This window comes from Triturus cristatus, chromosome 3_1 (assembly GCF_964204655.1).
Source record: "Triturus cristatus chromosome 3_1, aTriCri1.1, whole genome shotgun sequence".
NCBI lineage: Eukaryota > Metazoa > Chordata > Amphibia > Caudata > Salamandridae > Triturus > Triturus cristatus.
Genome location: NC_140583.1, coordinates 560700704 through 560728042, shown reverse-complemented (window position 1 = coordinate 560728042; position 27339 = coordinate 560700704). Strand labels below are relative to the sequence as shown.

Sequence of the window (27339 nt, the reverse complement as noted above, 5' to 3'; positions counted from 1 at the left end):
TTGGCAAGACCTATTGTCGTGGGTTTTGATTCCGAAGGGGGACAGGAGATGTGCACGCACCCGGAGGACAGGTGATGTGCATGTGTACAGCTCGCACAAAACGCGCGCATGGCGCGCTTTCACTTTCCTAGTTTAATGGTGTTCTGCCCGGGGGACAGGAGATGTGCACGCACCCGGAGGACAGGTGATGTGCATGTGTACAGCTCGCACAAAACGCGCGCATGGCGCGCTTTCACTTTCCTAGTTTAATGGTGTTCTGCCCGGACAGGCGATGTGCACATGTACGGCTCGCACAATGCGCGCATGACACGCGCGCATGACGCGCTTTCACTTTCCTAGTTTAATGGTGCTCTGCACGCCTTGGACCGCGGTGTCTCGGTGCGTCTCTAGCATTAGCTAACTCAGGAAGAATTTCGTCTCCTGTACCTATGAAGGAACCAGCACTGGGTAGGCCCTGACAACAGTTCGACCACTGGCCTGCCGCTTACACACAGATCTCTTCAGCTGTATCTCCAACCACTGAATTATTTTACCATTGCTGGTAGAAGTTTTAGATTTCAGGTGAGAAAAGACCTCTCTTCGTGATTGTACTTTGCCTTCAGTATAAGGATTGAGCCGAATCCCTTGACACCACATTGCAAAGCAATTTGTGATCCTGTGTAGACCTTTTTCACCAGTGAGCGGAAGAGGAAGCAGCACCCAGGACATTTCTTGCTAGTTTTGTCTAGGAATCAGGATCAAGGAGTGCTTTGTTTCTACGTGTGTTTTTTGGCTCATGTCTGTCTGAATGTAGGTGTCTTGATATGAATGTCCGTGGATGCTGGTTTGGAAGTGGTGCAGATGTGCTTAAATGTCGGAGTGAACGTGTGCGTGTCTGTCAATCGGTGTGAGCATGTCTGTGTCCGGATACAGATGTGTGTGCGCATGTGTATGGATACAGATGTGTTTTTGTGCATGTGTGTCCGTATACAGATGTGTTTGTCTGCGCATGTGTGTCCATATACAGATGTGTTTGTGTGTGTATGTCACTGTCAGTATGCAGGCTGGTTGTGTGTCAGTGCCCGCGGGCAGTAATCTGTGTCAGATAGTAGGTGTATGTGTTTGCTCCTGCATTCAGCCAGTGAGACTGTGCATTAACCCTTCTGAAAGTGTGAGAGCCCCTGTGTCCTGCTGTTTTAGGGCCCACAGAGGGTTAGGAGTGTTTGAAGCATCAATGTGTCTTGTACAATCCATTTGCAGCCGCTTCTCGTCGCTCTCACAGGCACATGATAAATGTTGCCTGAAATGGCTAGCAAAAGCTTTCGTGGCTACCTTCATTTAAACCACCACTTGCTGTCGTCACACTAGGTTGACCGTCACTTCGACCACGAAGGGAATGCCACACATACTCCGGTAAGTGATGGACTGGAGTTGAGTGAGTAGACAGGGGCTGGGACTTTTCTATCCTGTTGTTGAGTGTAATGGTGATTGGCAGAGGGACTGATGACCCTGCTATTTGAAGTGCATACCCTCAATGGGATGATACCTCTACAGTCTTCACTATATAAGGAGCTGAGTCGGCAGGCTGAAGGGTAAAGGTCCAAGTAGCTCTACCTACTCCTTCGTTCTACCTTTGAGACCCAGACTGTTCTTTCAAATTCTTGATATCACGGTGAGAAACCCGATGCAACTGGCACTGATACACCTACAGTGTTGCGCCTTCCAGGCCGTAATACAATAGTGTGGAAGGACGGGCGAGGCAATGATAAAATACCATAAAATAAAATACCATAATATTCCATTTCTTGTAGCCTGTATTGCCCTTCTGGCATTGGGGAAATTCCGAGAATTAGTGTAAAATGCTTCTTGGATACTCGTTGATAATCTGTTTGCCTTTGTAGATGGTGCGTTTTACAGCTTTGAGTTGTCGTTATCTACAGACTTGCAAATTATTTGTTTGCTACTGACATTTTGTTTGGTCGAGACACAGACAAATACTGAAACCAGTAGGGTTAAGAAGAGCTCTGCCCTATTCTGTTATGTTGGTAATTCATTCTTTTTAGTGCAGGCATGTACAAACTTCCCCATTTGAAAGAGACCTGTAAATATGCATCTGCCCGTCTCCCCTTTAGTCCATCCTTCTTGGTGTGTGGGTCTAACCTCCCTAACTCCAGGACACAATTCCAGGGGCTAAGAAGCAAAGCTCCTCTTGTTCGCCACGAGTTGACTGTTGACATCTTTTCACGTTTGACCCACTATTAATGCAAATAAGATATACTTGTAGATGTTTCATCTAAGATCAAAGTCTTTAAATCGACACCAGCGTTTATTGATATGCATCCTTTCTTGTTTTTAGTTATGACAAGTGTTATTCGTTCACTTCAGTTCAAGATGTAAAGCACATATGGCCACATTCTGAGTGCGGGCAAAAATTGGGTGAAAAAAACACTTCTGGAAATACTATTTGCATATGATATCGGGTCATTTTTCTGCACCCAGTTACGAATTTCGCCCTGTGCAAGGGGAATAATGCGCCAGAGTAATCTTTGTGAGCAATTTTACTCTACATTCTGTTTAATGTGCGATTCTATGCACAGGTTTCCACTAGTCGTTTAAATAACAAACTAACATGTTCACTTCTGAAATCCCATATTCCACTATACTAATTCACCACTAATCCTTTATGGGTTCCAGAGTAGCTTGCCACTCGCCAATAAATCGTTTCCACACCCCATCAGGGTTAAAAGCGCTATATAAATGCAAACCTTTTTCCCCTTTTCTACCCCTCCCCAACTCTTCTCAATCCAAATAACTGACTAAAATATCCACCACTCAAATTACTTTCATGTTTCACCATACTAATTCAACACTTATCCTTATGGGTTCCAGAGTAGCGTGCTACTCGCCAAAAAAGCGCTTCAAAACCCCTTCAGGGGTAGCAGGCGCTATATAAATACAAACCTCTTTCCCTCTTCGATCCCGCCACCTACCCATCTCTATCCACATAATTGAGTAAGATATCCACTACTCAAATTACTTCATATTTCACCATACTAATTTTTAACACTAATTCTTTATGGGTTACGGTGTAGCGTGCTACTCGTCAAAAAAGCGCTTCAAACCCCCATCAGGGGTAGCAGGCGCTATATAAATACAAACCTCTTTTCCTCTTCTATCCTCCTGCTATGCTTCCGAATCCAAATAACTGACTAACCTATCCACCAATTAAAATTACTTTCATATTTCACTATACTAATTCAACACTAATCCTCTATGGGTCCCGGAGTAGCGCGCTACTCGCCGAAAAAGCGCCTCAACGCCTCGTCTGTGGTAGTAAGTGGTATATAAATGCAATTACAATACAATACCTTGGCTCTCCTTCAGCAACTGTGGGTGAGCAGACAAGGCTTACTCACAGGAGGTGGGTTAGGGACTAGGGGCCAGATGTACGACCTTTTTTTGCAGTTGCAAGCGGGAAATTGGCCCGTTTGAGACCGCAAAATAGGTCTGCCCCATGTAAAAACCGTATTTTGAGAGTCAATAACCTATCACCGATTTGCAATATAGGGTTTGCGGCCACAAAACACTCGCAGTTTACCACCTACTTGAAGTAGGTGGTAAGCCACTGGGAAATGGAAAGGGGTCCCCAGGGGATCCCTTCCCCTTTGTGAATGTAAGCAAAAATATTTTTTAAGAGCAGGCAGTGGTCACACGGACCACTGCCTACTCTTAAACGAGCATTTGCAATGCAATAGGTCTCACATTTACGTAAGATTAAGCTATTGGCATTATAAATGACAATGCCTTTTATTTATGTTTTAAAAATGAAAACAAAAATAAAAGGCATTGTTATTGCAATGTCAATAGCTCAAACTCGTGTAAATGCGAGACCTATTGCATTGCAAATGCTTGTTTTACTAGTGATGTATTTGAAAATAACAAGCCTTTCTGTTGTGCCATGCATTTTCTTATTAGTTTTACTTTTTGTGAAGGAGACCAGCTTAAATCACCACCTAACTAAGCACACTTGTTCGCAGGCAGCTATTATGTTACCAGGTCACTTAAACACTTGTATTGCAGCATTTATATAGCACTTACTACCCTTATGTGGGGTGCTGAAGCACTTTCTTACATGGGTTGCACACTACACCTTGTAGAGTGTGTGGTTGGAACTGTTTCCATTTATTCTGATCCTGTGTAGGAAGTGTTTTCATGTCAAGTGTTCACTAAGCAAGCGCCTGTAAAATCAAAATCTACTTCAACAAAACCATCCCTTAGTCTTGGTGCAAACGCACACCACTCACTCTTTTTCCCATTTTAGGGGTGGGAAGAACAACAATGGTGGCTGTTCTGGTGTCCTTCCCGCCATATCCAACAATTAGAGCCAAAATCGTGTCTGCTGTCAAGACACGGTCAAAGGGCACCAAACCATCTGCAGCACCGTTTGTGTCAGGAACTTTTTATTTTTGGCAACATCACTATTCCTCAGTCATAGGAGGTGCCCTTGCGTTTTGCTCTGCATCCTTAAAGAATCTTTGAGGATCAGGTTCATTGTGATGACTCCAGGAGGTATAAAGACAATTATACCATCATGAAGTCAGATACTATGCCTGAGAATCAAAGATGGTGGAAGTTGCAGTGGATTTCGTTGGGTTATTCCTGCATATGATGTAAAATTAGTATGCTGAAGTACAAAATCCATCTCTGCCCCAATGACACACTGTGCCTCCAGTCACTCAGTCTTATTAGCCAGTTGAACATCATTTGGTAACCTAATTTCCCATCTCAATATTCTCTGATTCTATTTCTGCAGCCTCCACCTCAACAACGTATTCTACTGCCTTCACCTGCAGCCCCACGAGCATTTGTGCACCCCACTTCAAAGGCAATGGGTGGTCTCACCGAGAGTGAGAGCGAAGAGGAACTTTGTGATCTCGAGGATGGACAACCGGATGACAAGTCAGAATCCAAATTCAGCGATGCTGAAGTTCAAACTGCAGAAGACTGTAAAGAGGTTCTTGCAGCAGGTGGACACAGAAGACACCTGCTACAGCTGACAAGCCGCTAGAAGACATATCTAGGTTTCATGTACTTTCACAGACAACTGCGAAGAAGTTTGTTCTTCGAAATCATATAAGAAACTTGGTTGGTCTATCAATGTCATGGAAAGACCAACTGATAAAGTCCATCAAGACAATTACTAACATGTGATGGTAAAACGTATGAAGACGCTAACAGCTGTTCTGACTATGCTTCCACGTTTGGAGAGAAACATTCCACACTGGATAATGCCTGTCATGGTCCATCCTTGCCTAGATTCTGTTATTGCCCCGGCTACTCAGTGAATGTTACACCTACGGTCTATGCCCGAAGATGGGAGCAGAGCTGTATTGATGCCTTAGGCAAAAGAGTTTGATTCATGTCCTCATTGTCTATCATTGCAGCCAGTCTCCTCGCCATCTTACAGAGCTATTACCAACAAGCATGGATTGACATTTCACCACATCTAAGGCCCATTCCAGAAGAAAAATCTGGCATAGCAGAAGTAATTATGAAAGGAGCAGCAAAGGGCTGTGACGCTGTTACTGAAAAAGTCATGGATGTGTCCAGAGTGAACTTCCATCATCTAATGGGAGCACCAGTTCTCTTTCTACAACAATTGCCAAAGAGCTTTTCATTTCACCTAGGGGGGGCCATGAGAAGTGGTGACTATGCCATTCAATTACTTTGTGGCAAGCATGTTTACGAGCTACTTCAGGACATCAAGGCAGAAATGTACACTCCCTTGGGCGCTCAGGTATTTAACTCCCTGTGGATTTTGAGGTTCCTTGAGAACACACTAGTACAGGGAAGGCTTCTCACAATAGGGAGCTCAGAACTGACAATATGGTTAATACTGTGAATCCTGTGATGAGCATGGTTATTCTGGATCTCCGCAGCACAACTACAAGTAGCCATCGCAAAAAAGAAGAGGAGCCTTGCAGAGTTGAGGCTAAAACACCCATAAGCAAGTCTGACTTTCTGCTGCTGCTGCTGGCTACATCCTCTATACATCTAGTAGGAGGGAAAATTTGGGAGGGTGTTAGAAATGGGATTACTGGTTGGCTGAGGTATGCACCCAGGCCAGGCAGGAACCACCACTCTAGTTAAAGTAAGCTGGATGCACAGTAAGATAACCTCTGCTCACCCTCTAGTAGTTTGGCACAGAGCAGTCGGGCTTATCAAAAGAGGCAATTTGTAAAGAATTTTTGCAAAACACACACACACACCCACACACTTCAGCGCAATGAATGCACCACAAAAAGACTCCACACAGGTTTAGACTCATAGATAGTATGTTCTAAGCAAAACAAGACCAAAACGACAAAAATCTAATGTATAGAAGTTGAATTGTTGAATTTTAAAGGAATAAATGTAGTAAAGCGTTCAGAAGCATGTAGCGCTAAAAAGGTTACTTTTGGTCACGCAGGACTGGGGCAGAGTCAAAGTTTGGGCTGACTTTGTCGAAGCGCATGCTGGCTACAGGACTCACACAGGCCCTGGTGAACAAAGTACCTTTCCTGGTCGCAAACAACGAAATGCGTCCATGTCGAGTCCCGCAGGTACAGGATGCGTCTATCTTCTCCACACAGTGAAGGCGATGCATCAGGTTTGAAGACGAGTGCCGGAGTCAAGAGGCTTCGAGCAATGCACCAGATTCTGCCGCGCAGTAGAGGGGGTGCTTCGATCTCACCAAGCTGCAGCGGCGGCGATGCACTGTCCGATGTGTCAGCCTCTGGAATCAAAGCGCTGGGTCCGATGTGCAGAGCCTAGCAGAACCAGCAGAATTGTAGAAAGTCTTTTGTGTCCCTTAGACTTAAGAAGACAGGAGGCAAGCCCTTGGAGATCACTTGGAGGGAACGCAGAGCTCATCTCTCCTTCAGTAGAGTCGGGGAGCTTTAGGCAGCAAGCAAAAAAGCAATCCATGCAGAAAAGCAGTCCAGTTAAGTCCTTTACGCAGCAAAGCAGTCCTTCTAACAGAGGTTCAGTTCAAGATCCAGAAGTGTCTGATATTAGGAGATCAGAGACCCAGTACATATACCCAAAAGTGTTTGATGTAGGGGGTGACTTCAAAGCAGCTCTCTGAAGTGCACAAGGATCCCTTTCAAACCAGTCCTATCTGCCAGGCTATCTGTCGGGAGTAAATCAGTGCTTTGTATGTGGACAGGACACTACATATTGAAGTTTGTCAGCCCCTCCCATTCCTCCCTGCCCAGGAAGACCTATCTGAATGCAGATGAGTGCTCAGAATACAGATGAGCCTCACGTTCCTGTGTCCGAGGCTGTCTAATGGGAATGCACAAAGTGTAGCTGTCACCCATCCCAGGCGTGTATTGAAGACAGGCTGTCAGGCACCTAGATAAGTAAGTGCAGAGAAATGTCCACTTTCTAAAACAGTAATAGTAAATACAACTTCACCACTAAGGATGATTTATCATTACCACTCCAAACATATGAAACATGAAAAAGCACTCCTCTGTGATCAGGAATTGCAGCTTAAAAGTGTATTAAGCCAGCCATCAGATCTGCGTCAGAGGGGATACTCACACAATCCAAGCCATTGTCAATGAGTTTGTGCCTTTGAACGGCACACTCTACATGCCAGAGGCACCGGCAGGCAAGGAGTGGATCGCCCCCTTCCTTGAGAATGAAGACCTCCAATGTTTAGCGAACAAACGCTGTGAACTCCTAGCGGAGGATATTAGTAAGGAGGAGATTGCGGCCATTTCCTAGCTACCCCACCCCAGCTACCCTACCACAAGGCCACAAAGAGAGGATGGCTTTCTGGCAGAATTCTACTGATGGACTGGGGAGGTGGTGATCGACTTCCTACATGCGGTCCTCCAGGAGGCAGAGTGGACGGCCTCTTTTGGATTTCTCTCTCTCTCTCAGGGCGATGATCGCTGTCCCCGCTGCGGTGTGGCTGGTACCGGCCAAAATCTCTCCTAAACTGAGACGTTAAGATCCTCACAAGCTTACTGGCATCACATCTAAAAGTGGTCCTCTGTGCCCTCATCCACATTTCCCTGGTTGGATTTGTACCTGTCCGGTCCTCCAGGAACCACCTACGCACCCTAGCACATGCTCTCTGTACTGCCAGAGAAGTACCGGAGGAAGCAGTGGCTCTCTCCGTAGATGCCGAAAAGGCATTTAATTGCATTGAGTGGGGGTACCTCTTTGCCACCATGAAACGGTTTGAACTTGGAGATTAATTCATTTCTAAGGTACAGCTGTTGTAAAACTGCCCAACAGCCCAGATCAACTGCAGAGGGTTCATCTCTGACACCTTCCAGATTCGGAGGGGCACGCATCAGGGCTGCCAACTCTCTCCACTCCTCATACTATTGGCAGTGGAACCTTTGGCCTCTGTCATCCGCCACTTCCTTCATAACTGGCACCCCCATTCCGTGCGGCCTCTCCAAGATATATCTTTATGCTGACGAGATCCTGCTCACTCTACAAAATGTTGACAGCTCCCTCCCAGCACTACTTGAAATCATAGACCACTTTGCGTCCTTGTCCCGATTCAAGGTAAACTGGGACAAGGTTGACAGCCTCCTGCTGTCGACTTGCACCACAAAAGCGATGATCCATGGATTCCTGTTTCGCTGAAATGCCTCTTGGCTTAAATATCTGGGCATACTGGTCAACAAGAGCCTAACCGAGATGGTCACGGGCAACCTGACCCCCCTCACCACACAGATGAGACAGGGATCATATTGCCCTGCACCCTGCTAATCTCACACTACAGACTTCAAATTAAACCATTCCAGAAGTACCTGTACAATGAGTGGAAACAGACTGTTGGCTCATAGGACAACAAGGTGCCCTTTACCTGAAGCTTTAAGCAAGCATTGCTTTGGTTAAGAATGACAGTCTGGAAGGTCTGCATTTTCAAAGTCTGCAACACCAAATAGTATTGACAACAGATGTGTTGATGAAAGGATGAGCGTAAACTCATGCAATAGTTGATGATGTAAGACAGATGGGCAGACACTAAAATGCGTCTATACATAAATGTCCTCAAACTTTGAGCCATTCATCTAGGCCTTGAAGTCCTCCAATTTTTCGGAATACCACAGTCCTGATTGAAATGCACAAACTAACTGTAGTACATTAAACCTGAAGCATGGTGAAATTAAAATTCTCTTCCTTTCAGAAGAGATCCAGCAGCTGTGGGGCTGAGTGATAGAGACAATGTTGAACAAAGCATTTTCCATGAGCTGGTTCATTATTACATATGCATTTCCACCTTTTCCTCTAGTCCTGAGGGTTCTCAGCAAAACGAAGGAGCCATGCAAATTTATACTGATCGCCCTTGGGTGGCAGTATTGATCTACCAGGCTTCTACATCTCAAGCGCTCCTCCTGTTCTGCTGAAGATCCACCCAAGGCAAGGAGAACAAATTCTCCACTATTACCTGAAATCCCTGAACCTGGCAGCCTTGCTCATAATGGCCTACAGTTTAGTCACTGGAGTGAAAGAATATTTTGAATTTTGACTCACTCGCATGCACCATCATATTCTAAAATGTATAATGCAAAATTAATATGATTCTGTGTCTGTTGAAAACCTAAATCTACTGGCAGTGCAATCTCATCAAATATTGCTATATTTATTCTATCTTGCCAAATCTGACCTTAAACACACTAACGTCAAGGTTCACCTGGATGCAATGTCAAGATATGGATGTTCATTTTCTTGTCCTTCTTTATTCCTGCCAGGGTCCTTATGTTATTGGTGATAGTGAAGCTCAGTCATGTGCATCCTTTAGCTACTGAAGTTTTAAACCTGGCAGGACTTACTCTGACCAAATGTTCTGCAAAAACGGCTGAACTACCGTAGTTTTCTAACCCTCTGTGTTTTCAGCAGGGGCGGATGCTTTATTAGGGAAAAAGGGCTGCGTCCCCCTCACCCTGTCTCAGTTCTTACCTGTTATTTTAAAATTGTGATAGTAGTGTATAGTTTGGAGCTTCTGACCCTCTCTTTCTGCGAGGTCAGGCAAAAGCAGGCTCTTTAGAAAGACACTTGCACTACTGTGCAATTGCCTGTCATAGTAGGATTTACAAAGCTTAATTTTTTTCAGGCCTGATCCTGTGTCCTGCAAGGCTGTAGGGTCACTGCCTGTCATGGCACAGTGCAGCCTCGCTGATTGAAAATAGCCTGGACGCTTTCAACTTAACTTAAGCCATGGGTTTCCAAGGCTGTTGGCCAGTAAGCTAGGCTGCACTGTGTACCAGTGGAACGCCTCCCGTTTCCAAACACATCACAGGGTGGGAACAAGCCTCCGGGGGCCCCACCACATACTGGGAGGAATTAAGAAATGTGTGAGGTGCATATAAGGCCGTGGATGAAGGAAACCGGAGCCTGCAGCTTCTGCAAGTTGTTTTTTAACCCCTTCGATGCGTGTGACGGAGCGGTTCCGTCATGCGCGTCGGTCGCGCTGTGCGCATGACGGAACCGCTCCGTCACGGCCCCGCCCGCGCACGGAACGTTCAGCACGGCGCGGTAATCCGCGCCGCGCTGAAGGGGTTAAGGCAAGTGTGGGCACACAAAACATAAGAAAACCAAACATTTGTAATGCAATCGGTCTCGCATTTGTGAAAATTAGAGCTCTTGGGGCTGAAAATGACAATGTTTTTTACATTTTTTTGGGCAGTGGAGTGATGATATTTGCATAGCGCTATTGCCATTCATGTGACCTTGAGGCGCTGGAGAACCAGAAACTGGGAAATAGATTATGAGGGGGAGAAGGCAAGTAATATGCTGGCTTAAAAAAAAACACACACACATTAAACCATTCCATTTCCCAGCTGCGGTGACTTGACATACACCTTGCATTTCAAGAATACTCTATAGAAAAATGTCAGCAATAACTCTGTTGTCTGGTAGCAGAACTTAAGCTTGAAATGTATGGTTCATGACATACATCTATTGGATGTAAGATTTAGAATCCTTTCTAAAGAAAAATAAGAACTGCATCAATGATGTTCTTCTCATGAATACATATTAACCCAGCAGTTCTATTACACACATAATCTGCAACTTATTATTTAAAAAAAAAAAAAAAGTGTGAGGAAAACTAAACCTGTTAATTATTTATATTACATTATAAAACAGTATGCAGAATGTAACTGCACCTCCGTTTTTTTTGTCATCACCTGATGATCCACCCATTAGATGGCAAAAATGGCGGAAGGTGTTTGAGAGGTACGCTAGAGTATGTGGCTCTTCTTTAAGTGCAGAGAGGAAGACAGCTTTGCTGCTTCATTGTTTGGGCTCGGAAGGTCAAGACGTTTTTGATCACCTTCCTGACCTTGAAGATCGTGACCTTAATGAATGAGATATGCATAGCAAAATTGGACAAACACTACTTACCTAAGGTCAGTACTATCCTCGAGAGGTACCATTTTGGTCGCAGGTCTCAATTAGAGAATGAAAGTATTGAGAATTATGTAACATCACTTAGAAAACTAGCCTCCTCGTGTAAGTTTGGTGCCACTCTTGATGAGCGAATGCGAGACCAATTTATGTTAGGCTGCAATATTGAGTGTGTTAGAGAAGAGTTGTGGCAGAAAGATGAACCGACCCTAGACGATGTTATAGTCATTGCTAAAAGGATTGAACATTTAATAAAATGTGTAGATGTTATTAAGAAAAATGGTGAAGTTAAAGATAAAAGCTTGTTCCAAGCAGTTAAAAGTAACACAAAGGAGAATATGGACCATAAAGAGGTCAAGAAGAAAGGAGTGATTAATGAAGCACAAAGCAAATTCAATTTGTCTCTTGTTAAATGTTTTCGCTGTGGGAAAATGGGTCACTTTGCTAATGATAAGCAATGTCCTGGTTGGAAGGCCACCTGCAGCAAATGTAAGAGGAAGGGACATTTATCTATAGCATGTAAAGGTTAAAACTGCAAAGGGAAGGTTAATGAAGTATATTATAATGTTGATGATGATTATGTAAATTTAGAAGAGGTGGACTGTGGTCAAATTCAGGTTCAAGTCATCCAAAATGGTGAAAGTAAAAATTGTCCTACAGATGAAATCCTTGTTGAAGGAAAACCAACAAAAGTCCTATTCGACTCTGGTGCCAAAATCACCATAATATCAAAGGCATTTTATCCTAAGGAAATGAAAGGTAAAACTAAGGTTTTTCTTCCAGACATTAGACCATTTGCTTATGGCGGTGAACCAATACATTTATTTTGTTATTTCTGGGGTCTGATAGATTACAAGAACAGGTTAACAAATGCCAAAGTGTATATTTCACAGAAAGGTCATAGCATATTAAGTTGGTTTCCCCAAAAAGATCTGGGTGTAATATTAGATCCAAATGCCTCACCGTCCATTATTCTGAAAGAAATTTTTTATTCTAAGTCTATCTCTACCATTCATCAAGTTTCAGATAGCGAATTCTCACACATGCTGAGAGAAAAATTTCCAAATGTCTTTTGTGCTAATCTAGGTTGCCTCAAGGGGTACATTCATCACATTCGCTTAATTGATTATGCCAAACCTGTATGCTGTAAAGTACGCAATGTCCCTGTTGCAGTCAGAGAAAAAGTTAAAACTGAATTGGAGCGACTCAAAGGAGAAGGAGTTATTGAAGAAGTTGAGGCAACTCAATGGCTTGCTCCGGTTGTGGCCGCCCAAAAATCCGATGGGTCTCTCCGTCTATGTGTGGACCATAGAGAATTGAAAAAGAATGTGATTGTTGATCGTTTTCCTTTACCAAAAATAGCTGACATGTTAATGTTATTAAAAGGGGCAAGGGTGTTCAGCACAATAGATCTGAGGTCGGCATATCATCAGATCAGATTAGATGAGGAGTCCAAAGATTTAACTGCTTTTGTTACTCCTTATGGAACGTACCGGTTTTTTAGACTGCCTTTTGGCTTAGTATCAGCCGCTTCAGTTTTTCAGAGGGCTTTGGACAATGTTTTGAAAGGACTATGTGGTGTTAGAATATATCAAGATGACATATTGATCTTTGGTGTGGACAATAAGGAGCATGATGCGAGACTCTTAGAAGTTCTGAATAGACTTGGTGAATTTAGATTGACTGTCAAGATTGAAAAATGCAAGTTTAGAAGAAGTTCCATTGATTATCTTGGTCACACTATTTCAGAGGGTGGCGTCTTGCCGAAAGAAAGTTTGATTACCACTATACAGAAAATGGTCTCTCCCACAAATAAGGAAGAATTAATGAGCTTTTTAGGAATGGCAGAGTATTAGAGTAAATTTGTTCAGAATTTTGCCTCTTTGTGTGTTAATATGAGAGCTTTATTGCGCAAGGATTGTGAGTTTGTTTGGGACGAGTCTGGCGAAAGAGTTTTGTTTCCTTAAAGAAAAGTTAAACCCTGCCCCTAAGTTAAGCAGTTTTGACCCAGAGAAGAAATCCATTCTTATAACTGATGCCAGTCTGAAAGGCCTGGGCGCAGTCCTTCTTCAAAGAAGTGATGGCAAGGATGATGTTATTCTATTCTTGTCTAGAAGTTTGAGGGGTGCTGAACTGAGGTACTCTGAAGTGGAAAGAGAAGCCCTAGCGATTTATTGGTCTGTGAAGAAACTTAAAAATTCGTTGTGGGGAAGTGTCTTTGAGGTCAAGACTGATCACAAGCCGTTATGTGAGATTTTTTTAAAAAAGGGATTGATGCCGTCTCTAGTAGAATCACTAAATGGGTCGTGGGTCTACAAGATTACAATTTAGACATCAAGTACCTACCTGGTGTAGAGAACAAAGTGGCTGATGCCTTATCTCGTATTGTCCTTAAAGAGGATATGGGAGTTGAAAATGAGCACGAGCCAGATGAGGAATTAGTTTGTGCTGTTGAAGAAAATATCATTGACAAGGCAAGATGGGAAGAAGCCTTGCACGCTGACATTGATTTAATGAAAGTATTGGAGTGCATTAACGTAGGCTGGAGGGTTAAACCCAAAGATAATGAAATTTTAGAGAAGTTTTGCCATGTCAAAGATCAACTGTCTGAACAGAATGCTCTACTTGTTAGGGGTATGAGACTTGTTCCCCCAAATTCTATCAGGGAAAAGCTTATCTCTCTGGCACACATAGGACATTTAGGGATTTCTAAGACAAAGGAAAGACTGAGATTATCTTATTGGTGGCCTGGGATGGATTTACAGATAGAGAGGAAAATTAGGGACTGTGTTGATTGTGCGTTGAGTGAAAGAGTAGCTAAACCCAAGGTGCAGCCCATGATCATAAGGGATCATCCTGATGGACCCTGGAAAGAAGTAGGCTTGGACATTGTTGGTCCCATTTGCTCCTCTGGTACAGACTGGTATATACTAGTTCTTGTTGATTTTTATTCAAGGTGGCCAGAAATAGCTATCACTCGTGGAATTGAAACAAAACATGTCATTTCGTTCCTAAAAAAAACTCATCGCCAGGGAAGGAATACCCTGCAGCATTCTTACGGACAACGGTGTCCAATTAGTTTCTAGTTAAATGGAAGAGTTCTTGTCCAGGCATGGCATTAGACACAAAAAATCCTCGCTATATCACCCAGAGACAAATGGAATGGTCGAGAGGTTTAATCGTGTGCTCAAAGAAACTATTGAAATGGCTAAGTCTTCTGGTTTAGATTGGCGTCCTGAAGTTTGGAGGAAGGTTGAGGTTTACAGATTATCTCCACATGCTGTGTCACCAAGAGAACGCCTTTTGAGCTCTTTAGAGGTAGGTGTGCCAACACTATAGATACCCCTCCATGGGTTAATGACATGCAACCAGACCGATTTCTTGAAAATGAAAAAAGTAACTGGAAGTTGGCAGAGTCAAAAAAAAATGAATATAGAAAAAGGGTTCATGATTTAAGAAAAAGTGTTATGAAAACAGTGGTCAAGGTTGGAGATTGGATTCTCATAAAAAAATCCTTCCAACAAAATGTCTTCTACTGCATTTTTTAAACCAATTCAAGTTATTAAGACTTTCAACAATGCTGTTAAGACTGCTTATCACCGGATCTGGAATTTGAACAGGGTGGTGGTGGTTAGGAAAGAATTTGTTTCTGATTCTAACAAGTTTTCTAGCGTGTCACCTTCAACCCAAAATGCTCCCAATGTCATTCGAAAGTCTTCCAGAGTATCTCATTCTCCACGTTATTTAAAAGATTTTGTTAAATAGTTATGACTAATTGTTTCTCAGCTATTCCTTTTTGGTAAGCTAGTTCACTTCGTAATTTATTTTTATGCTTTTGAATATGTACAATTTTGTTGTTTATTAAGAAGGGAGATGTGTGGCATCTTAGAGTTCTATGCCTGTTGCCAAGTGCATTAGAATGTGATGATGTAAATAGGCTGTTCTGGACTGAGAGCCTAGCTGTGAAACCTGAAACAGCTTGTTGTAACTGCTGCTTGTGGATGGGATCCTTTCTTGTGAATAAACCTACTTTCTACATCAATTTGGATTGACCCAATTCTTACAAACGGTTTCACTATGTAAGCGCGGCATTCCAGAAAAATTGTAAATGAGTCCACTCTTGAGGATATGAGCAGCCCTGCACGCACTGCAAGTGAACGGGAGAGTGCGAAAACAGTCCGGGGTGGCGCATGATTGAAGCACCGCCGCATGTGGAGTGGTGGTCTTGAATATAAACAAATAGGATAAACAAAGCAGATAGAGTGAAGCGCTCTGTAAAGAATTAACAGATGCTTCAGAAGTTTAATGAAAAGCAGCGATAAAGCTGCGTGCTTAAATATAAAGCATGGCATGCCGCGCTGCAACAATTATAACACGACCACACACAATATAGCCCCTCGTACTCAATACCATCATGCACTTTTAAAAAGAGTGCCCCCAACCATCTCAAAGCAATAAAAGCGTAAAGAAACTATACTTAGTCTGTGCTTCTGATGGAATAAAACAGAATTGACGCATTGGCTGCAGAACCAATTAGGAAGCAGCAAAGAAAATCGACACTGGGCTCAGTATATTGTAACCAGCATGTTGGATCACAGTTCTATAGTCAATACAACATGTCTTGCAGACTTCGCATCTGCGCTGCCAGGCTCGGCCTGAAAAAAAAACACAATGTTGTGAGGGTGCAGTACCATAGGTTGTCACTAGGTGCCCCTTGGGACCTCTTTTGGCCACATATGGTACTGCACCCTGCCACATGGCTAGGGAAAGGATATGGCTCCGCAGTAAGAGCTGTCGACTGAGAAACTTGGGATCAGTGTTCGAGTCACCTTGAACGCATGGATAGGTGCGCAATATAAATAAAAGTGATTCATTTAAAAAAAACATAAGAATTAAAAGGATGCTAAATAAATAAAAGCGTCTCATTTAAAATAATACAAAAATTCAAAGCGGTGATCTGTGGAGTGGGCAAACAGTGACATGCAAGGAGGCGGGCATAGAATGCGTAAATTAACTGAACGAGCAAAGCAGCAGAGATCTCGGTGTGGTGGTGGAGGCCTGCTAGCAGTGTTGAGAGAGGTATGAGGATAAGAGACCAAAGCAGTTTTGTGGGAGAGGAGAGGGTGAGGCCCATGGCTATCAAATGAAATGACCTTAGTTTTATTGCACAAGTAAACAGAACTGTTAATGAGCAAAGAGGCAGTCCAACTCAAAAAAGATATGAGAACACTGGTAATTTAATGTTCCTACTGTAAGGAGATGGATTTTTGTTTAGTGGCAGTTTTGATTTACCAGTTTAGGGTTAATGCGCCTGCTGCAAAAATCTTGTATCAAGATGAGGTTACTGTATTTTATGTCGACAAGGAATTGGGTTACTGCTTTTGTCACTGAGATCCTTTTCTCACTTCCATTTCATAGGTTACAATCCTAATCTAGCACAGTGACCCATAAACTGTCATCAAAGAGCTGAATGCAAACCTCAAGGTATAGGTTAGAACATTATATTTTTCCCTAGTCTTACAATATCCTAATGTTGCAAATGGTCAGTTTGGTATGAAATGCATCTTTATTAGCAAGGCCAACCCCAACCACTTTGGTACATTTTTAAATCCTGAAATGTGTGCTTCTGTATAGTATACCAAACAGTCTTCATATATGCTGCATACTTCTTATTGCCTAATGTAACTTTTCCTAAAGACTGGTTTACAGCCGTATGATTCATTGTCGCTATATAAAGTGTGTGATGTAAAGTGCTCTGGTATCTTAAACTGGTATGAGTAGCACTATAAAACAAATGAATGCATGTGAAAGAGGGCCTATGGAGAGAATAGGGTCACTGTTCGAGGGTGGTAGTGAGGGAAATCATGCAGCAGGAGAGGGTGCACCAAGAAAAGAGTAGCATCGGTCACCACCAGTGCGAAGCCGGCACTTGGTAAACATGACATGAAGTAAACACCCTTGCAGTCTGTAGTTTTTGTTCAGCTGGAATATGTAGAAGAGGTTGACGTTCCCTCCCACCTTTTCCTTCCTTATGAAGTTAAGGAGTATGCATAATGCAGTGTCCCATTACTTTGTACCACACTGCAGTATTAAGGGGGGCTGCATAGCATTTCTATTGTCCCTCTGAGGCTGAGAGGTATGTGACACTGAAATGAGGGTTGGGGAGGAGAGTGGGACAATGTGCATAAGAAACAAGCATTGGAATAGCCAATAGGTCTCGCCTTTTGGGACCTTATAAGTGTTTAGCCATGCAACAGTTGCATAACTAAATACTTATAAGGTCCCAAAAGCGAGACCTATTGGCTATGCCAAGCGGCCGCGCAGCCGCAAAAGTGATCGCGATCAAACTTTCAAGCGGCCGTGCGGCCGCGAAAGTAATCTAGGTCAAGCGCGGCGTGCGGCCGCGCACATGCACTGTAGCTCTAGGCTGGCCTGGTAGCACTTTTTGGAGCCCTCTCAATAAGTCTCGCCAGACCAGCGCATGCGCTGGGTCAGGCGAGACCTAAAAAGGTGCTGCAGTCCCAGCCCAGAGCAGGGCCTTACGTCTGTATGGTGCTGCATGTGATGCACTCTCCCAAATTACATCGGCAAGCAGTCTTAAGGTGTGGCAGAATGCAGAACTCTCAGGTTTACAAAGACCACGCCTGAGCAGCTCATCCAGTTCAGTTTTTTTACTTGCATTCTTGAACTTGTAATCTTATAAGTTAGCCCAATATATAATGTGACTACAAGTCCCAGAATGCTAAGTAAATAGCTGGTCTCAATAAGCTGCTCAGGCATGAGGTGGCAGTGCTCCCTCGGGTAGGCAAATTTGTTTGGTTTTACGCCCCACTGTCTTTGAAATCCACCATCTGGTTTTCAGTGCAACATTGTTCCTATTGTATTTTGCCCTAGTTAACTCATTCATGATGCCTTTTTTTAAAGATGGCACTATGCTACTTGATACCCAAATTTACATTGTCTTTTTTTTTTTTTTTTTTTTAATAAAGCTTGCCTTGCTTTTTAATAGGCTTGACTTTGTTGGTTAATTACCGCAGTGAGTCAGTTCTAGTTTGTCAACATGTCTCCCTCACTATGATGAATCTCTTTCATGCCCCATGCTACAAAAGTAACTTTCAAGCGATTGTTAGTAGACAGAAGCACAAGTTGTTAAATAACTTTAGGAGTTGTACCTCCTCGTGATAACATTCCTTTTAACCTGTGATTGAGATGGACCTAGTTGATCCTGTATGGTCAGTAATACTTGCTGTGCAATTAGTATTGTATTATTAACAGAGCTCCTTTCTACCCCTGACTAGGCCCCCAGAGTGCTTTCAGTATGTCGGTTCTCAGTTTGTTATTCATTGTAGACCATCACTCCATGCATTCTCACCCTATTCTCGTTTATTGTACAGTTAATACGAATAAATGTGCCCGCAGGCACAGTGCACACATACTGTTGTACTTGTAAGGTTGCAACTATTTCTTGAAGTAATACGTTTCCTCACCTTGTACTACTTAACTTACTTGGTAGGATGAGAAATTTGTAACGAACATGTTTATCAGACGTGTGATGGTGAGTGTAAACCTGCGCTAAGCAACGTTTCTCCGTGTCTGTAAAGGGACGTGAGGCAATCTGGCAAATACACTTTCGGAATGCATGGCAGGAATGGGGCAGTCACCTGTAATGCCAAACCATCGGTACTTCAACACTGTTTGCTCTTGTGCTAACTTCTGACGTATGCCTCTGTTCTTTGTAGAGCGCTGCAGTCTGAAAGCTTGGTTCACTTCCTTATTACTCATAGTCCCACGTGGTCACCTTTACTTAACCGTCTATGCACAGAGGCGAATGTTTGAATCCAGGGGAACCTGTTGAAAGGGATTTGCGTTTTTGTCTGTGGTTATTTTTGGCACATAATATTGTTTCTCCTAAGTTTGCTGTTTGCATCTCTAATCCTCGGCAGAAGGAGCCGCCTGTCCGATTGCTGTTTCGCTTTGCTGTCGTCTGATGAATCTGACTGAAACAGGAGCATATGTTGCCAGACTGCATCATGTAAGCGGGGTTTACTTATTAACAGACTGAATTTTGTTTCAGTGAGAAAGCCAGTGAGCCGGAGTCTTGGAGCAGCGTGTCCCGTGTGATACACTCGGGGGAATTCTGTGTGAAACATCACCGTGACTTAAATGTCTATACGCTGACAGAAACGTTTCAAGAGGGCGGCCGCTGGAGCCTGGACGACAGCATAGAGGAACTGAGGAAACACATACAGAACCACTCCCAGCAAACGGTAAGCGTCCCAGAAGTGTGTTGTTGTCGACATCCGTCAGTCTCCGTGGTTGTATGGAATGACTATTTGCAAGTTGTGTGCCTTTTCCGCTGTAACTTTTCAGCCGCTCTTTCGGAGCTCTATTCGTGTGTGGGTGCGTGTAGAGATCCTCGTTGAGACTTGGGTCCTCTCTGCAGCCTTCGGCGCAGCTGCCCTGCTCCTGTGTAATTACTGTCACGTTGCACAGTGTAAACATATGGCCATCGGAGACCAATCCAAATGCAAACCCTAGCTGCTGCTTGTGGGGAGATTCGCAGTCCGCCCAAATTCACAGGGAATATAATAATGACTATTGGCTAATGTTGTTTACCGATTTCAACACCTTGTTGCCTTCCCTTGAGCCAAGACTAACGTTAGCGGATTTCACTGGTGACAGACAGTTTTGATCGAACGCGTACAGCTAAACTTAGGGCATCCCTCTTGAGATCATGCTGTAAATAGGCCGTGCTTGCTCACATTAGTGTTAAGTACCTGGGTATCGCTTTTACCCACATAGTTAATTATTTACTTGTTTCGAGCTGGAGTTCACGAGCAGCAAACAGTATCGGTAGTTGTGTTTGCCGAAGTTAGTGCGTGAAAGTTCATTGTGAGGGTAATACTTCATCAATAAAACTGCAATTCTTGTTATATTTTTGTTGCTTTTAGTTGCACTCAAAAATAAGGTGAAATAGCTTCTTTTTTTGTCTGAATTCGCCAAAGTTTATTCCTGTTTGTTCCTGTGCTTCAAAGAAAGGTTGGTCCCATCGTCCTCTTTTAAGCATTCCCGCTGAAGGGCTCCAGCATTTCCAACGTTTGGAGCAAGTACAACTACTCCCCGCTTAACTGATGAATTCATATTCTTATCACGCTGCAAGATGAACTCCTTTAAAAAGGTGAAATTAAATTATGTAAACTGGTGTTATTTAACAAAACGCCTTGGAAATTGGGCAATTATTATTATTGTCCTTATCTCCACCTTAAAACACTAAAAATTGCTGATTTTCCTAGATAACATTAGATGAGAATCCTGATTTTATTACAGACCAAGGAGGCGAATATTAACTATGCAGTCTCTTTTCTTTCTTTATTTTGTAAAGCACTTAAACGAACACTACAAGTCCCATAATCCTGTTTTCTGGACAGGAAGTAATTAATACAAATTAGAGGCATCTCCACCTCTAAATAGCAGTAGTCATTCATTTCATAATACTTTATTTAGAATGCCATAGGCACTCATAATATATGCCGTACCATCAAGACAGGGTACATACATAAAAGCAGCAACAATTGCAGAGATTTGTGGCAGCGAACAGCTGACTTTAAAAATGCACATACCGCAAAACATACAAATTCATTATGGAGTCTCGGTAAAAACATAGAGCATCACAACATTGTTTAACATTGTACTTTTTCAATGGAGTTATTCAAATATGTCTGGTAGATCTAATATAAAATGTACAAAAAAGCTAAAATGCTGTAAATTCTGATTAGCTATACCGTCACAAGGACATGCGCAAATAAAAGCGGGACTGAATTGGTCCAAGGGAAAGCATTAAAGACTATGTGTGGTACAAATCCTAGAACAGAAAAATAAAGGACGCTTGCGTGTCCCTGACAAAGGACAATTATGGTCCCAAGGTAATACAAGATTGATTAATTACATACCGTCTAATGATAGACTTTTTAATTCAGTATCTTCTCTATCAGAGCATACGCGTTGGAGAAAATATTTTTTCACCCATACATTATCCTTTTTTTTTTTGATTGTTAAGGGATCAGCAAATAACATTGGGCCTCACAGTCTGGTTAAATTACAGATAACGTAGTGTAAGCAAGGTATGGCTAGCCCTTTGTCAATAACCCTTTGACACATGACGGACCGTCAATGATAATTGAGCAATTCAAAGTGGCATATGCGTACGTCCAGATAGATATCCAGAGTAATAATAGAGCTAGCTTGATCAGATTGTCTACAGACCGTAAACCAATCTCCAAATGACACAAGTAATGTGGAATGTGGGGAGCGCAGACAAATGATGTCATCAAAAAGATTCTCCTCTTATTGCAAAGAACACTTGTCATAACCCCACACTCCAACCCCGTTGGTAAAATTTAGTCTACATTGGCGTTGGTAAATTTCCAACAAGGCAATCGGAAGTTTCCCCTGGGCATAGATTGTAATTTTTGTAAAGAACCCACAAACATGAGGAATTTCTGGCATATTATGCCAAGATTAGTTTTCCAAGCTGAGCTATCACAAACTAATTCTAAAGGAAAATTCAAAACCTTTACTAAAGGATTATTATAAATGGAAAATGTCTGTAAAGTCAAGCGACCAGCGCCATGAGACATAATTTGTGGCTTACAGCATCATTGGCATATTGCAGCATTGGGACTGGGCAACCCTTAATCTTTGGTACATCAATGCATTGATTCAATACATAGAGATGAATAGGACTAATATATCAAATAAATAATAAGAGGGTCAAAATACGCCCATGGCATACTTCAATTTGTAGCAGAAATGATTCGGTGAGTTCCCCACTGGAACAAGCCTTACCTTTGCAATTAATTTGTGCAAATTTACCAGAAAAGTGACAAGAGCTTGATCAAGAACCATCTGTAATAAAAAATGTCAAAGCTTGGATTCACTCTATAAAATAAACTTGTCAGGTCCATAAATGCTAGCTGTGATTTGCGGTCTTTTGCTACATTGCACTTTTAAATTGAGAAATTGGTCTAAAGTGCCTAGATGCTCCCTAAAACCATATTGACGTGCACATAAAATATTTTTCAGCTTTGCGCACTCCCGAATCCAATTAAAAATTACTCTACCCAAGACCTTGACCAAAGTTTCAATGAGAGAAATGGGCCTATAGCAGCACAACTCTATTCTACTTTTTTTTTTCAATAGAGACTTATGGAAGCTTTGCCGGATGAACTTTGGCATATGGCCAGTGCAATTTCATTGGTGTCAAAATTAATAGTTTGATAAGGAGAATTAAATGAAGTACTAAGGTCACAAATAAAAATGTCACTGTAACTATAAATAAACTGAAAGTTTGAAACTCACTGTGACTCCTTCATATGCATATGCAAGATGGTTACAGGTTTCTTACTGGCTATAATGTTTTTTTAGTGTCTCCCAGAAAATTTTGGGTACACAGTTAATAGCAGTATAATAGTGATCCCAGTGTAGCGATTGGAGTTAGCTTTTATAAAATTTTCAAAATATCTCTATATATCTTTCTACAAACAAGTACCTCTTCTGATCTACGTGGTGTCCTGGCCAATGCTTCATGTAAGGTTCTATTAGCAAGATAACAGTGGGAGTCAAACCAATGTGGAGAAGAAAGTGACTTCTTTGCTAGAAGCTTTAATAGAACTATATGGATACAATTGCGTAATTTATTTAAGCACACTAATATAATTTGTGCACTAGCTGTATCTGATAGACATGCCATAAAGACCTACAAATTTAATGTGATCATTATGTGCGTGAATTGTGGTGCATTATCAAGATGCCCTGCTAGTCTTAAACCATTATTTTTAGCAACAGGTTGCTAAATATATACCTCATGGTTGCTGACTAAAGGCTGAGGAGGCAGTGAAGGCAAAGTTAACGGCTTGTGATTCCCAAATTTGGCAGCCGCAACATTGCTACATATAGACTTCAACGAATCCCGGGACCTAAAAATATAATCCATGGTCGAAGAACAATTGCGACCAATAAAAGTCGTAGTTAAGTTATCCGACATAGAGGTAAATTCAGTTATGTTAACCAGATCATGATTAGAAATAAACTCTCCCAAAATCCCCCCCACCCTCCCATCCCGCCTTGGGTCCACATGTGCACTAGAAAGATGGACACATAAATGGTGTGCAATTGTACGCAAATCAAATGTACAAACGCTTTCACATTAAAGTCTCCACAGATAATCGAATGAGGAACGTTCTTTGATTTAAACTATTCCACGAATTCAAAAAGCATTAGAAGATCTGGATTGTTGTAGTTATTAAAATCCTTAATATAGCAAGTGATAAAACAAAAGTCACATTTATCGATATCACTTCTAAAAAAAATACTTGTAAAGCTTTGCAGTTAAGATCAATTGAGGCAATTTTGATATTTAGGGAAACTTTGAACCAAATAGTAGACCACCCCCATGGATCTGCCTGAATTTGATGGAGTGGCCAAATTACTAAATTATTTGTAACCATAACAGAGGACTGAAGAAGTGTCCCATGTCTCCTTAAGAGGTATTAATTTGAAATTCCTGGTCACGTACAGCTATTCCCACTGTCACAACTTGCGCCTGAGATGCACAACATTCCAGCTAATAATATTTACAGAGCTGCAACTTAATTTAGTGTCTCAAACCTCCTTAACTGAAATTGCTACATTGACTCACTGCCTGTCTGTAAGTGGGCAAGACGGCTTCTCTAAGGAGGCATGTCAATCCAATCACGGTTCATATAGAGATTAAATCTATTCTGGAGATTGCTTGTAAAGCGTGTTAGAATGGAGTGGAATGGTATGGAGGAATCTCCACTCATTCAGTTTTGAATTGGGGATGCAATACTTCCTTGTTGTTGTTGTTTTTTTTTTTTTTAAATCTGTTTATTGTTTTTCAAAAAGAAGCATAAACATGGTAAGGGGTTAACATTTAGGGACCAGTAATTTTGCCAAAGGTGCATCAACATTACATGAAAAAGCACATGTTTTAGTTAGAAAACTGATATAAAGTATGCCTGACATAGAAGGGGTGTATGCCGCAATGAACATGAGTAGAGTCATGTGTTAAGACCATAGGTATATAATTCACAATGTACGGGAGTCGTTACTAGGTGTTTATATGGTTCCCGTTACAGGACCTATAACACGTGTTATTGATGTGGGTGAAAATCTGCAATAAAATCCTAGACAAAAATAATCAGCCAAGAGAATGGGGTGGGGGGGAGGGGGAGAAGGACAAAAACTGGGGGACAACTCTGCCCAACTCTGGTCTCCCCGGCTCACCTCGTCTCTGCCAATTCCCCAAAGGAATCAAAAGCATACACACTACTCTTTGGGAGCACAATAAGTCATGGACTGTGTGAAGGGCAAGCATGTTGTTATCGCCTCACTATGCGTTTGCAACGTGGTAGGTTAAGGCGATATACTGGTCTCTCCTGCTCTGGCTACAGAGATTAGGTTGTTTGAGTCTGGATGCTGTTCACTCTGAAAATCTTGTACTATAGTGTCCCAGTTATCAGTAATAGGGTTCTTACGCAGTCCCAGGGTGTCTTCCTTATGTAGCTCATTACTCAGACCCTCCAGGATTTTGAGAGTTGCAAAAAAAATCACATCAGAACTTTTGTTAAAATCCCGCTATCTTTACAAAAGTGCCTGCAACATATGATCTGGTAGAGACATCTAGCCACAGATTCCTTAACTTTGAATTCTCTCCAGGCCCAAGTCTGGATCCGGAAATTTGTCAGCAGTACCTCTGCATCCCAGGGGACAGCGTCGTACAGCTCCGCCGTGATGTAGTCTCCGGATATGATCTCAGTGGAGCCATATAAGTCCCATCCAGCGTGCGGACGTCAGTTTCTTCTTTTCCGAGCTGCAACGCATATCCCGAGAAGCAGTTCCTCGGGCCTTCTGTTTTCTGACTACTTCGCCTATTTGCGTCTGAGAACAGTGTGCCTATGCCTTTGAGTTTCAAGACGTGCAAGACCTGTACTCGACAGATGACTGCTACAGATCCGCATTCCATCTGTATGTGGTGCTGAGGAGAGAACCACAACCCCAGGGAGTGCAACGCCTGTAAGAGGCTGAAGCCTAAGTCCTTGCGGGAAAGGAGAATGTATTTGCTGACTGCATGAATCTCCCGATCAGAGTCCATGCAACGTCGATCTCCTTCCCGCTCTGATGTTCCTGCGTGCGGCCGTTCAAGGATCTGTTCCCGTGGGCGTCGCTCGTTCAAGTTGCGGAAACCTCATCACAAGGGATCGCGGTCACAGAGGTCTTCGGCCTTGCGATGTCGTGGCTGGTTCCTCCCATCCCTCACCGGAGGATGTAGCACAGGAGTCAACACCGAGCCTCCCTCTTTATCCTTGAGCCAGGGCAACTGTGACCCAGATGCAGGCATATTTTCAGGCTCTGTAATCCTTACTTGGGTCTACACCTCCCCCTGGTGAGCCTTCGGGTCCCAAAGAGGTTGAGGGAACTCTGATCGAGGACCTAGACTCCGTACCTGAAGTCATTCGGACGTCGGGACACAGCCCGGAATGGCTTCCCATTTTGACGTCGGTGGCATCGGATTAGGCGGTGGACACGATGCCAGTCGGTGACAGGGACACCAATCGTTGGGTACGTCGATACGACGACGCCTGACATCAATCGGGCACTGGAGACGCCGCCTATAGCCATGGCAGGTTATGCAGCATTCTCTCCACAAGTTGAGGATGTGGATGCTTATGTTGGTCTTGGTCAATCTCAGGCAGAAGGTTCTTTGGTTTTCGGGGGAGATAGTAGTCTGCAACCATCTCCTTATTATGATTTGTTGTCCCCACCACGAATGACGAAAGAGGCTAGTGCAGCTTTTGCCATTTCGCATCGTCATAGTCCTGCTTCTGTTGACCCAGCTTGCCTTTCTTGACACCCTACAGCTAAAGGGTTTGTTGTGCAAACTGCTACAGCTTCGCCAAGTGTGGAAGGTTCTCCTTTGCTTCCACCAGGTAGAGAGTCTAGGTGGTTGGAGATGTGTGAACTAAATATCTTTGCGTCAACTAGTTCGGCCTTGAGGTTATTGAACACATCATGTGTCCTAGGAAAGGTTTCCTTTGCTTCATGGGACTCTGTGAACCATCTGCTTCCTTCCCTTCCTGAAGGAGTCAAGGTGAGCTTTCTTGGCTTGTATAGGATAGCTGATTAATATTAAATCGGCAATGGACAAAGCAGAATCTATTGGCAGAGCTGTGGCTCGATCAGTTGTTCTCTTTAGACACGCTTGGTTGGGTTGAGTCAAGGTTTCCTGAAAACGTTCATGAGAGATTAAAAGACTTGCTATTTGATGGGGCTTGCTTATTTGATAGCCATGCTGATTCTACGGTGCAACGCCTCATTGCTGGCCAAATGTAATTGGGCCTTATCAGGTTTTTTGTTATATTTCTTAAGTATCTATGGCCGTGGTTCTTCTGTTTAAGACCTGCCTCTGGTATGCCTTATAGTGTTGAGGGTTAAAGCCTTATTTTTTACATATAATGACAAATTTTGACTCTGGATTTGACTTGTTTTATCTCCGGATGGAGTTTACAGCCGGGGTTTATTCTTTCAATTAACTCTGATAAAGAGAGAGTTTCAAGAGTTTATACCCCTTTTTTGGTATGTGGGGTATTGGTTTGGTATTGTATAGCTCTCCAGAGATACTACTTTGGTAGTCTATCTGTTTACTACAGATCTTTCTGGTATACAGCCTAGTCCTGCTTGGACTTTGTGTTATGTTCTCATAAGAACTATTGTAGTGAGCTAAGAGTGCTCTTTTGGTGTTTCGATGTGTACATCTTTTTTTTATTTCTAACCCAGTGGTTTCTGTGCAGTTTGCTTTCTCTTCAGTGGACTACTTATTTATTATGGGTGCTTCAATTCTTTGAAGATTGAGCAAGTTGG

At 42.7% G+C, this 27339-nt stretch overlaps 1 protein-coding gene across 12 annotated transcripts in view; it reads left to right on the top strand.

Moving 5' to 3' along the window:
• The window catches only part of AKAP13 (A-kinase anchoring protein 13), a 1236163-nt gene that overhangs the window by 367244 nt on the left and 841580 nt on the right, over positions 1-27339 (top strand). For all 12 annotated transcript variants that reach the window (XM_085644487.1, XM_085644486.1, XM_085644483.1 and 9 more), the window contains exon 7: positions 19475-19667. In XM_085644487.1, coding sequence (XP_085500613.1) covers positions 19475-19667 — 193 coding nt within the window. The remainder of the gene's footprint in view (positions 1-19474; positions 19668-27339) is intronic.